This window comes from Idiotropiscis lumnitzeri, chromosome 2 (genome assembly GCF_059441095.1).
Source record: "Idiotropiscis lumnitzeri isolate Australia: NSW breed Sydney's pygmy pipehorse chromosome 2, RoL_Ilum_1.0, whole genome shotgun sequence".
Taxonomy (NCBI): domain Eukaryota; kingdom Metazoa; phylum Chordata; class Actinopteri; order Syngnathiformes; family Syngnathidae; genus Idiotropiscis; species Idiotropiscis lumnitzeri.
The window spans coordinates 34,646,109-34,669,514 of NC_142392.1; the positions used below are offsets into that span (position 1 = coordinate 34,646,109).

The 23,406-nt window shown below is 41.1% G+C and overlaps 2 protein-coding genes across 2 annotated transcripts in view; both read left to right on the forward strand.

The window, feature by feature from the left end:
* The first annotated feature begins 422 nt into the window (after nt 1-422).
* Nucleotides 423-23,406, forward strand: part of LOC148342390 (uncharacterized) — a 164,601-nt gene continuing 141,617 nt past the window's right edge. Inside the window, exon 1 of the mRNA XM_088288166.1 lies at nt 423-534. Coding sequence (XP_088144292.1) covers nt 423-534 — 112 coding nt within the window. The remainder of the gene's footprint in view (nt 535-23,406) is intronic.
* LOC148342391 (uncharacterized) lies at nt 6,766-19,034 on the forward strand. The gene is made up of 2 exons (XM_088286094.1): nt 6,766-6,772; nt 17,478-19,034. Exons 1-2 carry the CDS (start codon nt 6,766-6,768, stop codon nt 19,025-19,027), a joined length of 1,557 nt encoding a protein of 518 aa, XP_088142220.1. The 3' UTR covers nt 19,028-19,034.

Here is a 23,406-nt window from a genome sequence, read left to right on the forward strand (position 1 = left end):
CATTTGGAATACTATCCAACCGACGACATGGTGTCAGATGTATAAACAAAACCAGCAACAAAATTAAAATTCAATACATCTCTCAAGTTCATTTTGGGAACTAAAATGTTTGTTCATGTGCATACGGTTCAAATCGTACGTTTTTCCAATGTTTAGAAGAAGATAACAATGATTTGCATCGCAAATGGTGACATCTGTCGGTGAGCTGGTGGCAGTGCTCCACAAAGCCAGCAGCCAATCATATCACAGCGGGGTGTGTCCTGTTCTTCCGCTTTCGTGCGAACAGACTGCGGTTTTCTCGAAGGAAAAAAACGACGCCATCTTTCATTCGTCTCGTCGAACAAAGAGAAGCATAGGAGTTATTGCCAAGCAGAGATCAAGTGCGGATTTTTGGGGATTATCATTTGAAAATGTCTGCAGGAATGACACCCAAGTACAAAGAGGAACTTTGTGGAATAAAAGAAGAGAACGACCAACATCTTCAACTGCTGGGCGAAGTTTGCAACCAGTCTCGTGTTGTGCCACACAAAGCAGGTTTGTACACGTCTTACTCTCATTTGCTTTGTAAAGAACGACTTTCTATCGTCAAAAATATGCATCACAACAGTAAGTTGTTTGGGGAAATGCGTTCAAGGTTATTGCCGTTTTATTTTTAAATATTGCCTTTTACTTGTCGGTTTTCTGAACATTTGTTTATTCCAAATGAAATCAGTGCAGAACATGGATGCCGAAGAATAACTATTAGTGGGGGGTAAACTCCGTGTTTTTTCCCCCAGTTTAAAATTTGAACTGATTATTTAACATTTTACATATTCCGGTTTTTATATGTTGTTAAATAAATTAAGTTTGTCATGTCAGCCCAGCCTCACATTTTATAGGAGGTTTTCTATGTCAAGGGTCATGTAGGTTGAATCGGTCGTCCTTGCTCCTTCCCGGTCCACGTCCAAGGCTGACCTTCTCAGGCAGGCGGCAGTCTCTCCGTCTCTCCTGCTCACATTCCCCTGTAATCTCGTCAGTGTACAGATTGTGTAGTGTATGTTTTCCCAGATCAGATTATATTTTTGGGTCTTCTTGATAGCATCGCTGTGACGTCCTCCCCGGCCCAACTTGATATGTTTGTATCTTCTATGGCCTATGTGGAGAATGTGCTTTGAAGTATTTGTCCATGAAGTGTGATCTGGATTGTCATCAGTTTGACCTGAGCAGACTGAATCTGTTTGTTCTGAATGAAAGTGTGGGTCATGAAAATACTATGTGTGCAATTTTGAGGTCTTACATTTAAACTAAGTCATATAAATTTAGCATATGAATGCATCAGTAAACACCATGACTACAATCCCAGTCAATCTTATCGATGCACTGCACTTCTACTTTCATTTGATAAATGCTTTTTGTTCAATCAATGTTTAACATGTTCAGTAAATATGAACCTGCTAAATTAAATAATTGACCTTCTGTCCCGTAAGTGTTTAAAATAATGCCAGCAATCGTAATACAATCCTTCAATATTCATGTCCGGTGTGGCCATTCCCTATAAGAAGGGAAGGCCGGAGAGAGGGGACACCTTTCCCTTTTTGCTTTTTGGGGAGACTTCTTTTGACATCAGCATGTGACGAGAATAAAATCTCTTTCTAACCAAAATGACTGTGTCAGAGAATCTTTTTCCATCACCAATTCTGCCATGCTCGGCGACCTGTCCGGAGGGAAGCTGAGCCAGACCCACACATCAACAACAAAATATACCACATTTTTGGCGTCACAAACAGGATTCTTGCTCCATTGAGGGTCTCAGGGTGCTGGGGCGCAGGCGTTCAACAGCCGGCCGGCTGAACTTTAGGTGAGATGCTTTTACTCACAATGGGTGTTGTGCGCCTGTGTCCAAGCGGTCGGGGCTTTTGGGGTCGTTAAAGAAAGCTTGTGCGTGTGGGTCTGCTGGCTGATTGGTCATGGAAAATGTCCCTGTGTTAGTTTCAATTATTGAGAAGCCTCTATAATGATTAAGACATTCAAAGATGCCAAAGTAACCGCACTTTGAAAGAACATTAGTATAAAAATAAATAAATAAATGAAAAAAAATGATGATAGGAACTAAGTAAATGGGGACGAGTGCGGGAGAAATGTGCAGAAGATAAAGAAAAAGGTCTAGTGGTTAAAGAGATGAGAACTAAGAAGTGTAAAACTATAGCGATAGACAACATAGTCGTGAATAAGCTCAGTTTGAGCACAGACCCTGGCCAGGGTGTAAATTTTAGCAGGAAAATTATGTGCTGAAAATAGAAAAAATGAAGAGAAGCGCGCGTCCACGTATCGTATTGGACACTTTGTGGCATGGAACACAGTAAGGATCGAGGCGTACCGTTGTGTGGAGGCCCTGGGGCTGAGCCGACAGTTTCGCTGGTACGTAGCAAGAGTAATGTATTAAGTCTGGGCCGGTTCGACTCCGCTGTTCAGATACGTACCCTGTGATTACTCGTGTTCTGGTAAAGGCCACACAAAATCAAAAACCTGGCTACCATCTACTGTGGGACCAAGAAGTCAGGCAGCCCCCACGCAGGAGATAAGGGGTGATAGTTATAAACCAGTGCCAGTCCCTCCTTTGTAGGAAGAAATGCCCCTTCTAAAACCCAAATGTTATTGCATTAATATTCAGTTTTATCAGTTCAACTAACGCGTGTGCGTCCTAGTGTGCATTGAAAGATGCAGCATAAAAAATGCTTAAAAATGTGGATAAGAACTAAAGCAAAATTAGAATGAGAAAGATAATTGGCTACATAATCATTGGGGTGAAATTAATCTTCATTGCAAGAAGCGGTCATATAAATAGAGAAATCTAAGATCATAAAAGGATGAATTTATGTTCCGTGGAATGTGATTTGTCAACACGGAAAAGCCCTGAGTGATGAAAACGTTAACATTTGGTTCAGGAACAGTTCTCTTTGACGGCAAAAGTCTGACTATGGTAAACAATTGATAATTAGACCTCAATGAAGTGATTGTGCAGTTGAGAAAGTTCATATCTTGACTGTGAAAAGCTAAAGTGAGAAACTAGGATTAACTATTTGGCAAACACTAGAACGTATTCAGTCTCGAGGAAGACTGAACGCAGTAAAATTGCAATAAGAAGAACAATAAACCCTTCCCAGAGTTTTACAATGTCCTGGAAACAAAAGTTTGGGATTGCCCCTGACGGTGAAATTCCTCTCTGAACTCCTCCTTTTTACCCCCGGCAGAAACTCATGAAACAGGGATACTGATAAGAGATACAATTTTGTTGAAACAGAACATGCAAGGTTAAAGGTCATGCAAAACGAAAAAAAGAAAAACCATCTAATGTTCCATACTTCAGTTTGGCGACGGATGTACGACGGTAATTCAATTAATGGAACGACATTTTGAGATGGAAATGACAGGAATATGATGAATTATCATGTTGTGATGGATTAAATTAGATTATGAATTAAATTAGAAATTTTTAGTCTGTGGATAATCCACTTCAAATTATACTGACTCATTGGTTGAGGAAAACGGGGTTATATTAGTTCAGTGGTTCTCGATTATTTCCTGTCACACCCCCCCCCACCAAGAAGAAAATAGATTTGCGCCCCCCCACCACAATTGTTTTTACATTTCGTTCTAATGTACATGTTCTTTGTATTATAAATGTTAGATTGTCAATAAAATATCCCTTAACAAAGATAAATTGATTAAAAAAATATCATTTTGAGAACGACTATTGTGAGGATCTCGAAACTCAGCACTCTGTGGTGCGAATATTGACTGGATGATAAATATTTACTATACGTTTTTGTTTAGTTTTTCTGAACTTTATTAACATGAACAAACCAAACAGTTATTAATACATAGATAAGCTAGAAAAGACAAAAAGAGCCAGGGGGATTTCAAACAAAAATTCTATATAAATAACATAAAGCACATGTTTGAATATGTTGACTAGACATTTTTTTTTATGTTTACAATATGACGTCAAACCGCTTCGTTTTGATGACGTCAGCCATTTCCTCACGTAGCCATCGTCTTATTTTGTTTGGATACGTAATGGTTGCAATACAACATTTCTGTTCATAGCTGCTGGCTCTCCGCCCGAACGCAGTTCAAGTCAGACTTCTTTTAAAAGTCGAGCGTCCATCGAAGCAATTCATTTTAGCGATTAGCGCGCTTAGCGCCTCCTTGCTCGCTCTGCTGCTGCGCAAGATAGCTTGGCGCGGGGCATTTAAGGAGCGGCGAAAGAAATCACTTCCGGGTCAACGAGCGACGGGGCGACGCTTTTTGTTTTTGTTAATCAGTACTGCGTGACAGGGCGACACGTTTTTTTTTTTTTAAACCAGTACTGCGTGAACTCGGGGCACAAACAGCTTTGACGAGCTCAAACTCGCATTGCCTGAGATCGCCTTTTTCGGTCCCAAAACCATGCAAAAAAGCATGTTCGCCAGAGTCCCACGTGCCCCCCTCAGCATCGCACCGCGCGCTACTATTTGAGAATCACTGGTGCAGCACAACACGAGGCTGCTTGCAAATTTCGCCCAGCAGTTGAAGATGTTGCTCGTTCTCTTCTTTTATTCCACAAAGTTCCTCTTTGTCCATCTGCGCCCCCTGGTCAGCTCCTTAATGGACCCACTCCAGTTCGCATACCAGCCTGGCATCAGTGTGGATGATGCCATCATCTACCTGCTCCACACTTCATTCTCCCACCTGGAGAAGGCGGGGGGCACGGTGAGGATCATGTTCTTTGATTTCTCAAGTGCTTTCAACACCATACAGCCCGCCTTATTGGGAGACAAGCTGGAGGAAGGGTCAGAGCAGACTCTTCCTACTCAGGAGGTTGAGGTCCTTTGGCGTTCGGGGAACACTCCTCAGGAACTTCTATGACTCGGTGGTTTCATCAGTCATCTTCTATGGAGTGGTCTCCTGGGCAGGAGGCATCTCGGGCCGAGACAAAAAGAGACTGGACAAACTAGTGAGGCGGGCCAGCTCTGTCCTGGGCTGCTCCCTGGACTCTGTGGAGTCAGTGGGGGGCAGGAGGATGACGGCAAAACTGTCATCAATGCTGAACAACCCAGCCCACCCACTCAATGACACTCTGAGAACACTCCACAGCTCCTTCAGTGATAGACTTTTACACCCTCGCTGTACCAAAGAGAGATTTCGCCGCTCCTTCCTGCCGACTGCTGTCAGACTTTTTAACAAGAACATTGGGTCAGGCCTACAAACGGGAGGGCATTAGTGCAATTGTGCAGTCCTAGGATGCAATATAAACTACTACTGTACTTTCAGCCAAGGGTGTACTTAAATATTGACCAATGATGTATTTTGTTTACCTTTACAGTATTCTTATTACTGTACTTCTATCTCTGCAGTATTTCTACCACTGCAGGATGTTCACTATTACAGTACTTTTATCCTTGCAGTACTTTTATCATTGCAGTATTTTTCTATCATTGCGGTACTTTTACTATTACAATACTTTTATCACTTTTATCATTGCAGTATTCTTCTATCATTGCAGTACTTTTACTATTACAGTACTTTTACCATTACAGTATACTTTATCATTGCAGTACTTTTACCATTACAGTACTTTTACTATTACAGTACTTTTACCATTGCAATATTTTTATCATTGCAGTATTTCCAATCATTCAGTAGTTTTTATCATTACAGTGTTTTCCCCCTCTGTATAATGGACAGACATTAGGAGTGTTTCCTTACACTAGATACGTTTATACTGTGTATATTTGCATGCTTATTATGAATGTCTGCTGCTAATGTTATACATTAACGGCTACATTACGCCGCCGACTCTGTGTGATCTATATCTTTACTCCTGTAACACCTCAAATTTCCCCATTGTGGGACTAATAAAGGACAACTTATCTTATCTTATCTTTGTACTTGGGTGTCGTTCTTTCACACATTTTCAAACGCCAATCTCAACAAATCCGCACTTGATCTCTGCTTAGCGATAACTCGTGTGCTTCTTTTTGTTAGACGAGAAGAATGAACGGCGTTGTCGTTTTTTAATGTCGTGCTGAATGGATTTCCTGGGTGAAAACTGCAGTCTGTTCAGCACAAAAGTGGAAAAATAGGACACGCCACGCTGCGATATGATTAGCTGCTGGCTGTGTGGAGCACTGTCATCAATTCATGCGCCCCCCTTAGCATCGCACCGCGCCCCACTATTTGAGAATCACTGTATTAGTTAGTTAAAAAAAGAATAGCTAAATTATAGTTGACGTGTTTATGGGTGTTCTGAAGGTTCGCATGTTTATAGAATCATCCCTTTGAGTTGTGATTAAGAAGGGGATATTTTCCGAACTAATGTTAATTGTGATGGCTTTATGATATACACAGTTATATGGTTAATAATTGTGCATCGTTTGACATTCTGCTGTATTGTTAATACTGTTTCCCTTTGATTGGTGTGGCGCATGTAATGGACAATGTGCTTATTTTGTCGGTCGCGGGATGTCTCGCGCAATCCCGATTGATGACGTGAGAGAGTGTGCACTTGAAGATGGGGAGTGTGCGAGTCGCGGAAGGAGTCAGTTGGAAGGACAGTAAAAACCCGGTTATCGCGGTGAATGGGGACAGAGACCACCCGCGAAAACTGAAAATCCGCGAAGTAGCGGCACACCTTCAAAAATGCTTAAAAAAAATATATATATATACAGTGGAACCTCGGTTCTCGAACGACTCTGAGGTCGAACTAATCGGAGTTCGAACAAACATCAGAGTTTGAACGCCCGTATGACGCGTGAGTGCGTACGCGAGGGTGGGACTGAGCGGCGTACGGGTGTAGATCACTCTCTTGCTCTCTTTATGACCAACTGTTGTCGCGTGCGGACGTGCTGCGTTTTGCTCTCGCGTTTTATAGAGGTGTACGAAGTGTTTTAGCCCCTAATTATGCCTCCAAAGAAAGTCAGTGCAAGCAGCAAAGGAATGTTTCGGTGTTCGAACAATTTGCTTTTCGAACAGGGTTCAGGAACGGATTATGGTCGAGAACCGAGGTTCCACTGTGTATATATATACAGTGGAACCTCGGTTCTCGAACGACTCTGAGGTCGAACTAATTGGAGTTCGAACAAAAAAAATAGAGAAATTGTTGCTTCGCAGTTCGAACAAACATCGGAGTTCGAACGCCGGTATAACGCGTGAGTGAGCACGCGAGGGTGGGATGCTGAGCAGCCAATTGACCAATTGTTGTCGCGTGCGGACGTGCTACGTGCTGGGAAGTGTTTTAGTCCCTAATCATGCCTCCTAAGAAGGTCAGTGCAAGCAACAAAGCTGCTACTAGCGAAAAAAGAAAAGTAGTGCGTACAACTATTGCATTTGATTCGGTGTTCGAACAAATCGGTTCTCGAACAGGGTTCTGGAACGGATTATGGTCGAGAACCGAGGTTCCACTGAATATATATCTCTTTGGCTTACGATGGGCTTAAAAAGGGAGAACGTCAAAACCTCCTTTTCTACCAACAAGCCCAGGAATATTTAGTTCTATCTCTTAATGCAAAAAGAAATACTTGTAAACATATTTCACTTGAACGATTCCTATTTTATCAATGACATTATGTTGCGATGGCCCCCAGTGGCCCCCATTAATAAGTTAGGGTCCCACAACAGGTGTTCCATCAGACGCACATAATAGCCTGTGTGTGCTTACTTCAGCTCGCTTCCAGTAACGTCTGTGACTATGTCAGGAATGAAATCGGGCATCAGCCGCAACGTGCTTCCTTTTTAAATGCTCTTTTATCACAGTTGTGCTGCTAAAGGGAGGTTTACATCGTAGGACGTAATTTTGTGAAATGCCCCCATGGTCCGGTCCAAGTTGGGGTCGCACGCATTGCTCCGTGTGCAGCAGGCACAAGTCAAGGTAGCACGGTAGAAACAATATAAAACAAAGTCGACGCACGAGGTTTGACTTGACCAGACCAAATTTGTCTTTTTGTGTCCTGCAGACGTCAGTGAAAACGATCTCCGTTCTGTGAAAGAGGAGCCAGACTTGACTCACATTAAAAAGGAGGAGGAGGAGATCAACAAGTCACCAGTGAACATTGTCTCTATAAAGACTGAAGATGAAAACAAGGATGAGAGTGAGGACAAGAGAGGGGCGGAGCCTACAAGCAGCAACTCAAGTCATCACGTGACAACAGAAGGTGATGAAGACCACTGGGGGCCATCACAAGTACATAATGAGGACACATTATCAGACGATCATGACGATGATGATGATGATGGGCAAGCCGAGGGTGAAAGGGCATGTCACACTGACTCATTCACTTCAAAGCTGTCTTTAAAAGGACACGTAAGAACGCACAGTGGAGAAAAACCTTTTTCCTGCTCAGTTTGTGGTAAAAGCTTCCCTCAAAATTCAAGTTTAACAATCCACACAAGAACGCACACTGGAGAAAAACCTTTTTCCTGCTCAGTTTGTGGAAAATGTTTCTCTCAAAATTCAAGTTTAACAATCCACACAAGAACGCACACTGGAGAAAAACCTTTTTCCTGCTCAGTTTGTGGCAAAAGTTACTCTCGAAAGTCATATTTAATAATTCACACAAGAACACACACTGGAGAAAAAACATTTTCCTGCTTGGTTTGTGGTAAAAGCTTCTCTCAAAATTCAAGTTTAACAATCCACACAAGAACGCACAGTGGAGAAAAACCTTTTTCCTGCTCAGTTTGTGGAAAATGCTTCTCTCAAAATTCAAGTTTAACAATCCACACAAGAACGCACACTGGAGAAAAACCTTTTTCCTGCTCAGTTTGTGGTAAAAGCTTCTCTCAAAATTCAAGTTTAACAATCCACACAAGAACACACACTGGAGAAAAACCTCTTTCCTGCTCAGTTTGTGGAAAATGCTTCTCAGATAAGGCAAATTTAACAATCCACACAAGGACACACACTGGAGAAAAAACATTTTCCTGCTTGGTTTGTGGTAAAAGCTTCTCTCAAAAGTTTGATTTAACAATCCACACAAGAACACACAGTGGAGAAAAACCTTTTTCCTGCTTAGTTTGTGGCAAAAGTTTCTCTGATAAGTCAAATTTCACAAAACACACAAGAACACATAGTGGAGAAAAACATTTTTCCTGCTCAGTTTGTGCCAAGAGGTTCTCTCAAAAGTCGTATTTACGAAACCACACAAGAACACACACTGGAGACAAGCCATTCAGTTGCAGCGTTTGTGCTAAAAAATTCTCCACTAAACAATATGCGGAGAGTCACAATTGTGCTGGTGAGAAAAGCAGCAATCCTTGAAGCTTAAAAAAAAGAAAACAAATAACTGAAGGAACTGACTCTTTGTGGTAAGATGTAAATTTTGATTTTGAATAAAATATGATATATTGAATTTTGCAAAGCTTTTTTATTGACATTAAGCCAATGTGATCAGTGCCAGAAGAAGCAATGTGTCTGAGTGATCATGATTTGTTTTGTGTGTTTACATCAAACATGTAAAGGAAATTAATTGCCTTTGCCTGTAACAACATTTGTTCATATGATACTTTTCAGCTGTCTTTTTAATCATACCTAATGGAAAAGGTGTGAGAAGAAACTGTGCTTATGAAATCGGTGCCTTCCACAATCATCAATAAAATCACTTGTTCCACTTGCTCAACTGGCCTTCATTACGTTGTGAAAAGGTGAAAAACAGATCTAGAAGTTGAACTATAAAAAGAACAAGAAAGAGAAACGCAAATCGTCTCAGTTTCTCTCAAAGGTTTTGGTATGTCAGGAGTTGGCAACTTGATGGCGACTGGAGTCAGCGCTGGTTTTCTCGCTGTGTTTGGCTGGCTCGTATATGTATGGTCCATTGAACAAAACTCAAACTCTTCAAATATTCCCTCACATACATTTAATACAGTGAACCCCCGCTACTTCGCGGTTCACCTTTTGCGGGTTCAGTGCTTCGCGGGTCTAAAAAATATTCGGGAACATTGTAGTTTCGCCGAGCGGCACAAGGGGGCGCTGAAGCGGTTAGACGGCCGGAGTGCGCCGAAGAGGAGAGTGGACGAAGAAGAGAGTGGCCGAAGAAGAGCAGGTTCCCCCGGACACGATTGGTGGGGACGTACACAATCGGACACCGTGCGTGAGCTCCGAAGGAGACCGGCCGGCGTGTGTGGCTGTCAAGCCGAAGATAAACAACTTCCGCCCGGGCACTCGCGCGGCGACATTTGGCTTCGTTCGGACCGTGCGTGAGCTCCGAAGGAGACCGGCCGGCGTGCGTGGTAGTTAAGCCGAATAGGAGCACCTTCCGCCCGGGCAACGGCGGAGAGCGAGGCTGTCAGTTATGAATGAATAAATGAATAAATAAATAAATGAAGAATGCCACCTTTCATTTTACTGTCATGATCCGTGCCTGTCATGCTGCGTGTGTTTTTGTTTTTTCAGCTGTGTGGGCGTTCCTCCAGCGATAGTCTCGCGCCATGCCATCAGCTGCTGCGAGACGCGCTGATTACACTGACTATATTGTGATTATAATAAATATTGTAACGTTGTATAATATCAGGCCAATTTGTCCATCAGCGAACGCTTTTATTATTAAGCCAAAAACGGCTGCTGTTGGCCGCAACCACGCCGATCAGAGAGAGAGCAACACAACAACAACATAACGTTCACTCCCCTGCTGCCTTCACAGCCTCCACAGAAAAGAGGAAAACACAGAACCCTTGAACTATTTACAAACTCGCTACACTATCTTTGTATCACCACCTTTTTTCCGTGTCTGCGTTTGGAGAGTCCTCTTCAACCCTCCAGTTCTGCTGGAGGATCATAACATTCACAGGGCACACCGGATGGCGTACCAGCAGGTAAAAGTCGAAGTAATTGAATAAATACAAAAATAATGGCTGGGGAATAAAAAAATAATAAGTTTTAATATTTGTTTTTTGTTATAACATGAATTCGCTGGTCAGCTTAATACATATTTTTTAACATTATGCTTTTCAGTTGTCTTTTTAATCGTATTTAATGGAAAAGGTGTGAGAAGAAACTGTGCTTATGAAATCGGTGCCTTCCAGTCATCAATAAAATCACTTGTTCCACTTGCTCAACTGGCTTTCATTACGCAAGCATAAGTTTAAATGTTTTACTTTTTCCGGACATTGGCTTTCTATAAATTTCTAGTCCTTACACGTCAATTGTTGTTTCGGATCCTTTTTTTCTAGCTTTTTACTGTTTGATTTCCCCATGTTTCCCTTAACTGTTCTCCAATCCCTGAACAGGTTGACAATTACTCTGTTTTAGGTAATTCCCAAGCTTCTGCTTCCCAGACAGTTGTTAGTTAAATTTCCCGTTCCAAAATGAGGTTGCAAGCCTCCATGCACATGTTACACAGCTTGAAATGATGGGCCAACTCATCTGCCGTGCAACGTATTTATTTTTCTCCAATCAGCAGCACTTCTCCCTGTCAGGGCACAATAGTAACATTCAGAAATGTTCTTGAAGCGCAGCTTCTCTTGCGTCCTCACAAATTGACTGTTCTTCTGCTACCGTCACACCAAAACCATTTCTATTACAATTTCTGACAATTCTATGACAATGGTTTTATATCTTAGACCACATAACTTGCTGTATTATGTTAGCGAGGAAAACACAATATGCACGTTTAATAACAAAGACTATAACTCAATGAAATATAATTAAATTAAAGGGTTTTAGCTGTTGCTCTTACAATACTTTTTCACATACTGAACTGGTTTAATCTACTTTACTACAGTTGTCTTAAACATTGAGAACTTCAGGATGAGCATTGTATATCTTTGTGATGAAACCTAAGAATTAATAGATTTCTAAAACATTAAATGTGGGCAATGGTTTCCAGCACTGGCTAATGGGTTAGTGCTAATAGAAGCCCACAACATGCACTTTGGAGCTTAGCTTGGCAAAACACTAAGATTAATACTGGCACCTCATGACACAACCTATCCTGTTTCACATTAACTTTGGCCACAACTTCAACTTCTAAACACCTCGCAACGTCAGTTACCAAATTACACATATCATGCTGTATTGTTTCGTCTCCCGCGATCGCGTCGCACAACGTATCCGCCATTGCAAACGTACGTCGTCACGAATCATATTCAAAAACTAATTTATATACACACATCTTCTATCTAACTAGACATCTACAACACCTGCAATGTTTGTGACCATTGTCTACTCTTGCTTATAACTTTTAGCTATATTTACAATAGATTTTACCTGTCAGGGCACAATAGTAACATTCAGAAATGTTCTTGAAGCGCAGCTTCTCTTGCGTCATCACAAACTGACTGTTCTTCTGCTACGGTAGTCAGCGTCGGCTCTGATGAGCAAGGTCCTAGGCACCCTCTGCTGGCGAAGCTAATATTGCACCCTGATAAACATACAGACACTAAACCCTCATGTCATGTTCTCATTAGAAACTGACATTAAGAGCAACGTCAATAAAATTGTGTGGGGGGGGGGGGGGCAACTATTTCTATGTATCCATTTTTCGCATAGCGCCACACAAGCAATACTGGACATGCCAGTTCCAACTGAGAAAAAAGGACTTCTGCGAGCAATGGGGATGATAAACATCCTGGGCAAGTTCATTCCAAACCTCTCTTCAAGGACAAAGTCCCTAAGTTTGCTGCTGCATCACAACGTAGTCTTTGAGTGGACAACAAAACATGACGAAGAATGGCAAGATCTAAAGAGAACTGTGACAGCTGAGCCAGTCCTTGCCTCCTTTGATCCATCAAAACCAACCAAAATTTCCACTGAAGCGTCGAAAGATGGACTAGGTGCCGTACTGCTGCAAAAGGCGAGAAACACATGTCAACCTGTAGCCTATGCATCCAGGTCAATGTCAGAGACTGAAAAACGCTCTGCTCAGATCGAAAAGGAGTCACTGGGTTTAGTGTTTGGACGTGGCAAATTTCACACGTATGTTTATGGACTGCCCACGTTCATAGCAGAGACGGATCATAAGCCACTGATTTCAATTAGGAAGAAAAATCTCAATGACATGACGCCCAGAATTCAACGCATGATGATGACATTGCAGCGCTATGATTTTGAGCTAATATACACGCCTGAAAAATACATTGTGCTTGCTGATGCGTTATCCCGAGCGCCGCACCCTAACAGTGACATCAAGGACTGCGTTACGGCGGAGGAGGCTGAGGCTCACATCATCACTTCAAGCCCTTTATACCCACAGGCAAATGGGCAGGCTGAGAAGGGAGTGCAAATCATCAAGAGACTGCTAAGGAAGGCCAAGGATGATGCATCTGATCCTTACCTTGCCCTATTGAGTTACAGAGCTGCGCCTCTGGAGTGGGGAGCTTCTTCGCCTGCTGACCTACTCATGTGCCGTAAGCTTCGCACCACGCTTCCACAAATACCACAAGGACATGACAACAACATTTGGATTGAAAAGAAGAGAATGCTCAAACTCAAACAGAAAATTGCATATGACAGAGCTACAAAACATCTGGAACCTCTTTCTGAGAAAGACACTGTAAGGATCGAGGGACCTCATTTTTGGGACAGAAAAGTGACTGTCCTTATCGAAGCCGGATCGAGATCTTACATTGTGGAAACAAAGGATGGACAAAGAGTGAGGGGGAACTGGAGGAGTCTTCTGAAGGTTCCCGGGAACTGTAAGAAATCTTCTGATGCGGCTGAGGCTGCAAAGCAGGTGGATACATCGAAGGAGCACAGACCTCAACCACCAGCAATTTCTGGGATTACTGAACCTCTTTGAAGATCAACAAGAGTTAGACGACAACCGGACAGGCTGATTGAAAATGTTTAATGTTGTGTGATTGTTGCTAAAATTGTTGTAGAGCTGCTTGTTGTCATAAAAAATGGATAGATATTGTTAAGAAGTGAAAATAATTGATAACAAAACAAAATTATTATAATATTAATAAAAAATAATAATAATGAAAAAAAAACAAAGGCATTGTTTAACGTTTGAAAGGGAGATGTAATGATAGCAGTTATATCATTGGTCACTAGTTGGCAGTATTGCCCGATGTGTGTTTTGGTTACCAGACGAACAAGTGTGTCTGCACATAGACGAGAATGCAAGTCAGTAAATAAAGAGACACAAGCCAGCAGCATCACGTTGCCTGCGTGACTTCTTAAGATAGAAGACGGAACATTACAGTAACCATTAAAAAAAACGTATAGTAACCATAAAATTATTTTTAAAAAAACGTATCGTAAACATACTAAAGCTGTTGCTTTTTGTTATTTACGAAGAATTTTTGTTTAAAATCCCCCTGGCTCTTCTTTTTGTGTTTTCTATATTATGTACGTATTAGTAGCTTCCCACAACTCCCTGGCAGAAGGTAGGCACTGATTTTTTTTCATATAAGAGAACATTATCAGATTCCCAAGCGTGAAAAAATCCTGAGTGACATGGCAGGTGCTAAATACTTCAAATTAGATGCATCGCATGGATTTCGGTATTCATAAATGTGTTTGGTTTGCTTCTGTGAATAAAGATTTAAAAAAAAAAACGTATTAGTAAATATTTATCATCTCATCAATATTTGCACAACAGAGTACTGAGTTTCGAGATCCTCACAAAAAATAATTCTCAAAATTATATTTCTTAGCAATTTAGCTTAGTTAAGGGATATTTTATTGACAATCTAACATCAATCTACAAAGACAGAAAAAAAATTGGTGGTGGGGGGGCGCGAATCTTTTTCTTCTTGGTAGGGGCGGGCGTGAAATAATTGAGAAGCACTGCTAGTATATGCAGACATTATATCCATACAATCTTGCAGCCCGATTGAACCACAGCATTGTTGTAAATTCGGTAGGAGAAACTTAAACGTCCCACTGCTGTTCCAGCAGCTGCTTCTCCGGGCATAGGGGGAAGTGACGTCGGAGCTGACTCGATTTAATGGCGTTATTTTAGTTATTTTGTTAAATTGTTTTTATCAACCGAATTAAAATATTACATAGAATAAATATTAAAAGAGAATAGTCAGGTGTAAAAACAAACACAGAGGCAAAGAAAGATATTTGAAAAATACGTGCTTTAAAGCATGACGTCATAAGCAAGCGCGCAGCTTTCGAAGGACCTCGACCACATCCACCGACCCGTCCACACCGGAACAAAAACACCCACCGCTAAATTTTTCTGATTTAGTGTGGAACTGACTGTAATTTTTTCAAAGGATGTCCAGTGATACGCTAAAGTACCACGACATAATTCATTAAGTCTTTGTGTCCCGATAACCTTATCTTCGCGCGTTGATGCTTTTCGGCGTAGTTAGCTTAGCTTGTTAGCTTGCTAGCCGCTAACAAAAAGAGGCACATGACTCATCGCCAAGCAGAGATCAAGTGTGGATTTTTTGGAATTATCATTTGAAAATGTGTGCAAGAACGACACCCAAGTACAAAGAGGAACTTTGTGGAATAAAAGAAGAGAACGAGCAAACATCTTCAACTGCTGGACGAAGTTTGCAACCAGCCTCGTGTTGTGCCACTCAAAGCAGGTTTGTAGACGTCTTACTCTCATTTGCTTTGTAAAGAACGACTTTCTATCGTTAAAAATGTGCATCACAACATTAAGTTGTTTGGGGAAATCGTTCAAGGTTATTGCCGTTTTATCTTTAAATATTGCCTTTTACTTGCAGGTCTGCTGAGCAATTGTTTATGTCAAATGAAATCAGTGCAGAAAATATATGCCAAAGAATAACCAATAGTGGGGGGTGAACTCCATGTTTTTCCCAGTATAAAATTTACATTTAAAATAACAAAACATTTTCTGGTTTTTATATTTTGTTCAAGCAATTCCTTACGGAAGCAATTCCGCCTGACTCTAAAAATGTGCACACTGCCGCGAAAACGTCAATGGCGGTTGATCAATTTTAGTGAATAAAACACAAAATATTAAGTTTTTTTTTTTTTTAAATCAAGTACGTATTGGTCTTTTTCATTTATGAACTTTGTACTGGCTTGGTCGGGTGAGAGTCAATGAACCTCGGGTGGCCCTGCACTGTTTTGTGCACGTGCGTAGTTTCACCCCATCCAAACATTTAAAATACATTGAATGCATCCATCCAAGGTTGCACGGTTCTCACCAGTGAACAAGCGCATGCTGCAAGGAATGCATCTGCATCTTTGTCTTACGATGGTCTCAAAAAGGCTGAACGTCACAACCCCCTTTTCTACCTACAAGTCCAGGAACATTTAGTTCCTGGTAATAAAGTTCCTGTGGCCCAGGTGGTTTGCATCACTCCCACAACTCATAGTTCCTGGTAATTTATCCAAATGACAATCATGATGTATCAGTGGGAGGTCTTGTGTAACTTTGTTACTCATTACTGACACCCTATGGCTGTTAAGCATCATTGCAATTCCAAAATGATTCAGTGAACTCTTAAAATATTATGGTGTATCTTAGTTGAATACATATTCCAGAAACGTCTGTGACTATGTCAGGAATGAAATCGGGCACCAGCCGCAACGTGCTTCCTTTTTAAATGCTCGTTTATCACGGTTGTGCTGCTAAAGGGAGGTTTACATCGTAGGACGTAATTTTGTGAAATGCCCCCATGGTCCGGTCCAAGTTGGGGTCCACGCATTGCTCCGTATGCGGCAGGCACAAGTCAAGGTAGCACCGTAGAAACAATATAAGACAAAGTCGCCGCATGAGGTTTGATCTGAATTTACACCAACTGACTGGTAGAAGATCGAAAGCTCATCTTCGGATATGCTGCCATGGATATTACGGCCCTGGATGAGGACCCACTCCACTGAAGTCATCTTCCTGCAGCGCTTCATTCAATTGACTCTTATATTATCTCATCTATCATTGCATAGCATCATTGTATGTGTCAAATGTTGCCCAGTTGGCATCCATTGCAGCCTGGTCATCCTGGAAGGGGGATTCCCCCATCTGTGGTCCCTTCTCAAGGTTTCTCACTTTTCCCCTAATGAGGTTTTGTGAGTTTTTCCTTGCCCTTCTGGGGGTTAAGATCGGGGATGTCGATTGTGGCTATGTAAAGCCCTTTGAGACTGTCTGTGATTAAGGGCTATACAAATAAAATTGACTTGACTTGACTTGACCAAACCAAATGTGTGTTTGTCTTTTTGTGTCCTGCAGACGTCAGTGAAAACGATCTCCGTTCTGTGAAAGAGGAGCCAGACTTGACTCACATCAAAAAGGAGGAGGAGGAGGAGGAGATCAACAAGTCACCAGTGAATGTTGTCCCTATAAAGACTGAAGATGAAAACAAGGATGAGTGTGAGGACAACAGAGGGGCGGAGCCTACAAGCAGCAGTTCAAGTCATCTCGTGACAACAGAAGTTGATGAAGACCACTGGGGACCATCACAAGTACATAATGAGGACACATTATCACACGCTCATGATGATGATGATGATGATGATGATGATGATGGGCAAGCCAAAGGTGAAAGGGCATGTCACACTGACTCATTCACTTCAAAGCTGTCTTTAAAAGGGCACAGAAAAACACACAGTGGTGAAAAACCTTTTTCCTGCTCGGTATGTGGCAAAAGCTTCTCTCGAAAGTCTCATTTAGTAAGGCACACAAGAACGCACAGTGGAGAAAAACCTTTTTCTTGCTCAGTTTGTGGCAAAAGCTTCTATCAAAATTCAAGTTTAACATACCACACAAGAATACACAGTGGAGAAAAACCTTTTTCCTGCTCAGTTTGTGGCAAGAGTTTCTCTCGAAAGTTTCATTTAACAATCCACACAAGAACACACAGTGATGAAAAATCTTTTTCCTGCTCAGTTTGTGGAAAATGCTTCTCTCTAAAGGCAAATTTAACAGAACACGCAAGAACACACACTGGAGAAAAACCTTTTTCTTGCTCAGTTTGTGGCAAAAGCTTTTCTTTAAAGTCAAATTTAAAAACACATATACGATTACACACTGGAGAAAAACCTTTTTCATGCTCAGTTTGTGGCAAGAGTTTCTCTCAAAATTCAAGTTTAACATACCACACAAGAATACACAGTGGAGAAAAACCTTTTTCCTGCTCAGTTTGTGGCAAGAGTTTCTCTCGAAGGTCTCATTTAATAATTCACACAAGAACACACAGTGGTGAAAACTCTTTTTCCTGCTCAGTTTGTGGAAAATGCTTCTCTCAAAAGGAAGGTTTAACAAGCCACACAAGAACACACACTGGAGAAAAACCATTTTCCTGCTTGGTTTGTGGTAAAAGCTTTTCTCTAAAATCAAGTTTAACATACCACACAAGAATACACAGTGGAGAAAACCCTTTTTCCTGCTCAGTTTGTGGCAAGAGTTGCTCTCGAAAGTCTCATTTAACAAGCCACACAAGAACACACACTGGAGAAAAACCATTTTCCTGCTTGGTTTGTGGTAAAAGCTTTTCTCTAAAATCAAATTTGACAAGTCACACAAGAAAGCACAGTGGTGAAAAACCTTTTTCCTGCTCAGTTTGTGCCAAGAGGTTCTCTCAAAAGTCGCATTTACGAAGCCACACAAGAACGCACAGTGGAGAAAAACCTTTTTCCTGCTCAGTTTGTGACAAGAGGTTCTCTCGAAAGTCGCATTTACGAAGCCACACAAGAACACACAGTGGAGAAAAACCTTTTTCCTGCTCAGTTTGTGCCAAGAGGTTCTCTCGAAAGTCGCATTTACGAAGCCACACAAGAACACACAGTGGAGAAAAACCTTTTTCCTGCTCAGTTTGTGACAAGAGGTTCTCTCGAAAGTCGCATTTACGAAGCCACACAAGAACGCACAGTGGAGAAAAACCTTTTTCCTGCTCAGTTTGTGACAAGAGGTTCTCTCGAAAGTCGCATTTACGAAGCCACACAAGAACACACAGTGGAGAAAAACCTTTTTCCTGCTCAGTTTGTGCCAAGAGGTTCTCTCGAAAGTCGCATTTACGAAGCCACACAAGAACGCACAGTGGAGACAAGCCATTGAGTTGCAGCGTTTGTGCTAAAAAATTCTTCACTAAACAGGGTGCTGAGAGTCACAATTGTGCTGGTGAGAAAAGCAGCGATCCTTGAAGCTTAAAAAAAAGAAAACAAAAAACTGAAGGAACTGACTCTTAGTGGTAAGATGTAAATGTGATTTTGAATAAAATATGAAAAATTTAATTTTGCAAAGCTCTTTTATTGACATTAAGCCAATGGGATCAGAGCCAGAATTATCAATGTGTTTGTGTGATGATGATCTTTTTTTTGTGATTTTACATCAAGATGTAAATGAAATTAATTGCCTTTGCCTGGAATAACATTTGTTAACGTTATGCTTTTCAGTTGTCTTTTTACTTAATGGTACAGGTGTGAGAAGAAACGGTGCTTATGAAATCGGTGCCTTCCACTATCAATAAAATTACTTGTTCCACTTGCTCAACTGGCCTTCATTTCGCTGTGTGAAAAGGTGAAAAATAGATCTAGAAGTTGAACTCGAAAAAGAACAAGAAAGAGAAACGCAAGCAGTCTCAGTTTCTCTCAAAGGTTCTGGAATGTCAGGAGTTGGCAACTTGATGGCGACTGGAGTCAGCGCTGGTTTTCTCGCAGTGTTTGGCTGGCTCGTATATGTATGGTCCATTGAACAAAACTCAAACTCTTCAAATATCCCCTCACATACATTTAATATTTCGCTTTCTGAATAAATTTCTGACTAGCTAAAACCTCTTTCCAGGTTGAGCTCTATCAAGCGTTTGGGGCTTGTTGCTAAGCAGAATCTTACTTCGGAAAAAACGTATAATTTTGTCAAATATACTAAATATTTTTGTTCATGCTCTATTATATTTTTTATATATTGGATTATTTTTATAATGAAATAGGGAAATATTAAAATTGGCAACCACATACAGACCTAATTCAATTAATATGAAATATAAAACATTTTATAACTATTGAACTCAATGAGAAGAGTCCAAATCTTGAATAAATATTGAAATATAAAAAATACTTATATATTAAATAAATTCAATTACCCAACTCCGGATGAGCGGCAGAAAATGGCTGGATGGATGGAATAATTTAAATTGCATACATATTCAAATGAACAAATAAGTTAAGAAATAATCAAGAGTGAAATAAAAAGGTTTAAATTAATATTGATATAATTTAACATTAAAATAATTGAATAAATATTGTATTTTTACATAAACAAGCTTAAATATAAATTCTAATAAATAAAAAAAAAAGTTGTGTATTTTTAAATGGCCTAATTTAGATATGGGAAGTAACTCTCTTTATGAAACTATGAAGGGACTGGAGCTCACAGAAGTGACCAGTCTTGGTTCTGAAGTTCCGATGTAACCAGATACTGCCCTGAGAGAAAATAGGCCTGAGCATTGTTTATGGTGGGGGCAATTCTCTCGCCAGGTCAGTGACCTTCCAGAGTATGAGAGTAATTTAAGGTGGTCACGAGTAGACTGGTCGTATCAACGGGGAGACGCATCTGCTCTCCCTCTGGGGGACTTTTGGAGGGAAATCCCGAAGACTAGCGGGATGGGAATGCATATGCAACAAGGGAAAATGAGATATTCATGTCCTATTTGGGCATTCCCTATAAGAAGGGAATGTCTGAGAGGGGGCTCAAGTTTTTGGGGAGACTTCTTTTGACATCAGCATGTGACGAGAATAAAATCTTTCTTCTTTCTTTCGTTCTTTTCCATCACCAATCCAGCCTTGCTCGGCTGCCTCTCCGGAAGGCAGCAAGGACGCACACTTCAAAGACAAAATATACTACATATTGAAAGAAAAATAATACTCAAATATTGAAATAAGTATAGAATTGAATGAATTAACCACAAAGAAATAAATACCTTCTGGAAAATATAATTATTTATCAACATTTTTCTTTCTTGCACATTCTTAAACAATCGTAATTTTTTTTTACTTTTACTTTTTAAGTTACTTCAGTGCATTTCACACCTGAGCCTTCAGTGAAGTCCTACTTTGTCCTACTTGAATGAATCCACATCAAAATACCATCATTTATGACACCACGGCTGGACAAATAATATCCAGAAACACACTTACGCACCACTGAGTGAGTGTTGGACGATATAGCTTCTCTTGAAAGTTCCGACTTGAAAATGTCCTTGCAAGTGTATCTGCAATTAAATCCACAGGACCGTTTCAAACTTGTCTTTATCTTCGGGTTCATCATAAACAAAGGTGTTGAATACCTCGATGGCCTCCGGCATTGGTTCGCAAAAGGGCTATTTTTCTTTCGTCCGCTTTGTTTCCGACTCCCACGGCGGCAAGGTAGAGCAGGAATTGTTGCTTGAAAGCCCGCCAACTCGCGTCCACATTTCCCGTCATTTTCAGCGCTTCTGGTGGCCTGAAGCAGTCCATCTCGCATCAGTCCTTTTCTTGACCCGCGACCTGGTACCATGTAATGTTCTGGCTTCTATCTTAAGAAGTCACGCAGGTAACGTGATGCTGCAAGCTTGTGTGTCTTCATTTACTGACTTGCATTCTCGTCTATGTGCAGACACACTTGTTCGTCTGGTAACCAAACACACGTCAGGCAATACTGCTAACTAGTGACTAATGATATAACTGCTATCATTACAGTTACTGTTGGAGTTGGGTCACCATGGAAATGAGAAGTAGTTTCGTAAATCAACCTTTAAAAGCCAAACTTACTCCAATGCGTGTTCGTTTTTTTGTACTCAAGAAGAAAAGGGTCAAATAAAGACTCAACAACTGATAAGAGTTCCGATATTTAGTTTCTTCCATTTCTGGAGTTTAGGAAATAGTACAAAGACAGATATCTGGGCGGCTTTTTCTTAATCTCACGAGAAAACTGCACTCGGGCGAGCACAGTCGAAAAATGTGCACCATCTTTCAGCCCAGCTTCAGTTTTTATAGGAGTTTTTTATGTCAAGGGTAATGTAGGTTGAATCGGTTGTCCTCGCTCCCTCCCACGGCACGGGTCCACGTCCGAGGGAAGGTCCTCCCCAGGTTAGTCATCGTCTGGTTAGTTGATTCCCGTCTGGTCCCCAAGACTGGCACGCCAAGGCTGGCCTTCTCCGGCGGGCAGTCTCTCCGTCTCTCTCCCCGCTGGCATTCCTCTGGAATCTTGTCGGTGTGCATGTGTGCGTGTGTATGTGCAAGTGTATATATATGTCTGTGTGTATGCGTATGCGTATGTGCATGTGCTCCGATCTCCAATTGTAATGTCTTTTGGAATGTGTTTTTCTTTTGATAGCGTCTATGTGAGTCCTCCAGTGCCAAATTTGGTATGTTTGCATCTTCTACAGCCAATGTAGAGAATGTGCTTCATCGTATTTGTCCAAGAAGTGCTGTCAGTGTGAGGGCAGCTCATGGAAATGCTATGTGCGCAAATTTGTTCCCACGACTGAGAATTTCAATAAAGTTGTTGCGTTTGCAGCTTCGTATTCCATATTTTCTTTCGGCTCACCATCTTGCTGTTTATTTTTCAGTCACTCGACACAACATGTCTTCCCACAGCCAACATCCATAAAAGGGCATTTCAACAAACGTAAAACGTCATCACGTAAACCACGCGAGATTTACGACAGTAACAAAAATAAATGTGACATTCAACAAAATACACACATACCCAAATTCACATAATGACATATAATTAAATATATCATTACTTAACTAAAGAATACCATGAGAGCATATAACTCAACAGGAACAATAACACAACATTAAACATTTTCAATCAGCCTGTCCGGTTGTCGTCTAACTCTTGTTGATCTTCGAAGAGGTTCAGTAATCCCAGAAATTGCTGGTGGTTGAGGTCTGTGCTCCTTCGATGTATCCGCCTGCTTTGCAGCCTCAGCCTTATCAGAAGATTTCTTGCAGTCCTCGGTAGTGATGGGTAGATGAGGCATCTTGTATCGTTTTGACACAGTGACACACTGTATTGACACTGTGTTGACACTGTGTTGCTGAATACTGACACCTGGTGGACTTGCAGGAAAAATTTGACCGGGTCATCAGACTCTGATCTGTCAAACTAATTTTATCCAATTCCATTGATTAGGCATTTGCATTCACATTATTTTTACATATACGTACTTTCATAAAAAAATCGTTGATATTCGAGACGCAGTTGATAAATTAAGTGAACATCTGTCTGAATGCCTAAGTAAAAGTGTTGTGAATGACAATGGACTCATTGTAATTCAAGATTTTTATTAAAAAAAATAGTTTCTCCAGCGTTTTGTTATTCAGTCTATTTATATCTTTTTTTTTTAGGCAATTTCCCCCGCCTTTGAGAAGATCCTCCCACAAGGCACTGAAGAGGCCGGTGTGCACAACGCCTGTGTGGCTAATAGAAATAGATGAGGGAACGTTGCCTCCATGGACTTCCAGTATATGAGCGGGTCTTCCGTACGTGCAACGTGTCCTGCTGACATATAGCGCTGCACCTCTGAGTGCGCACA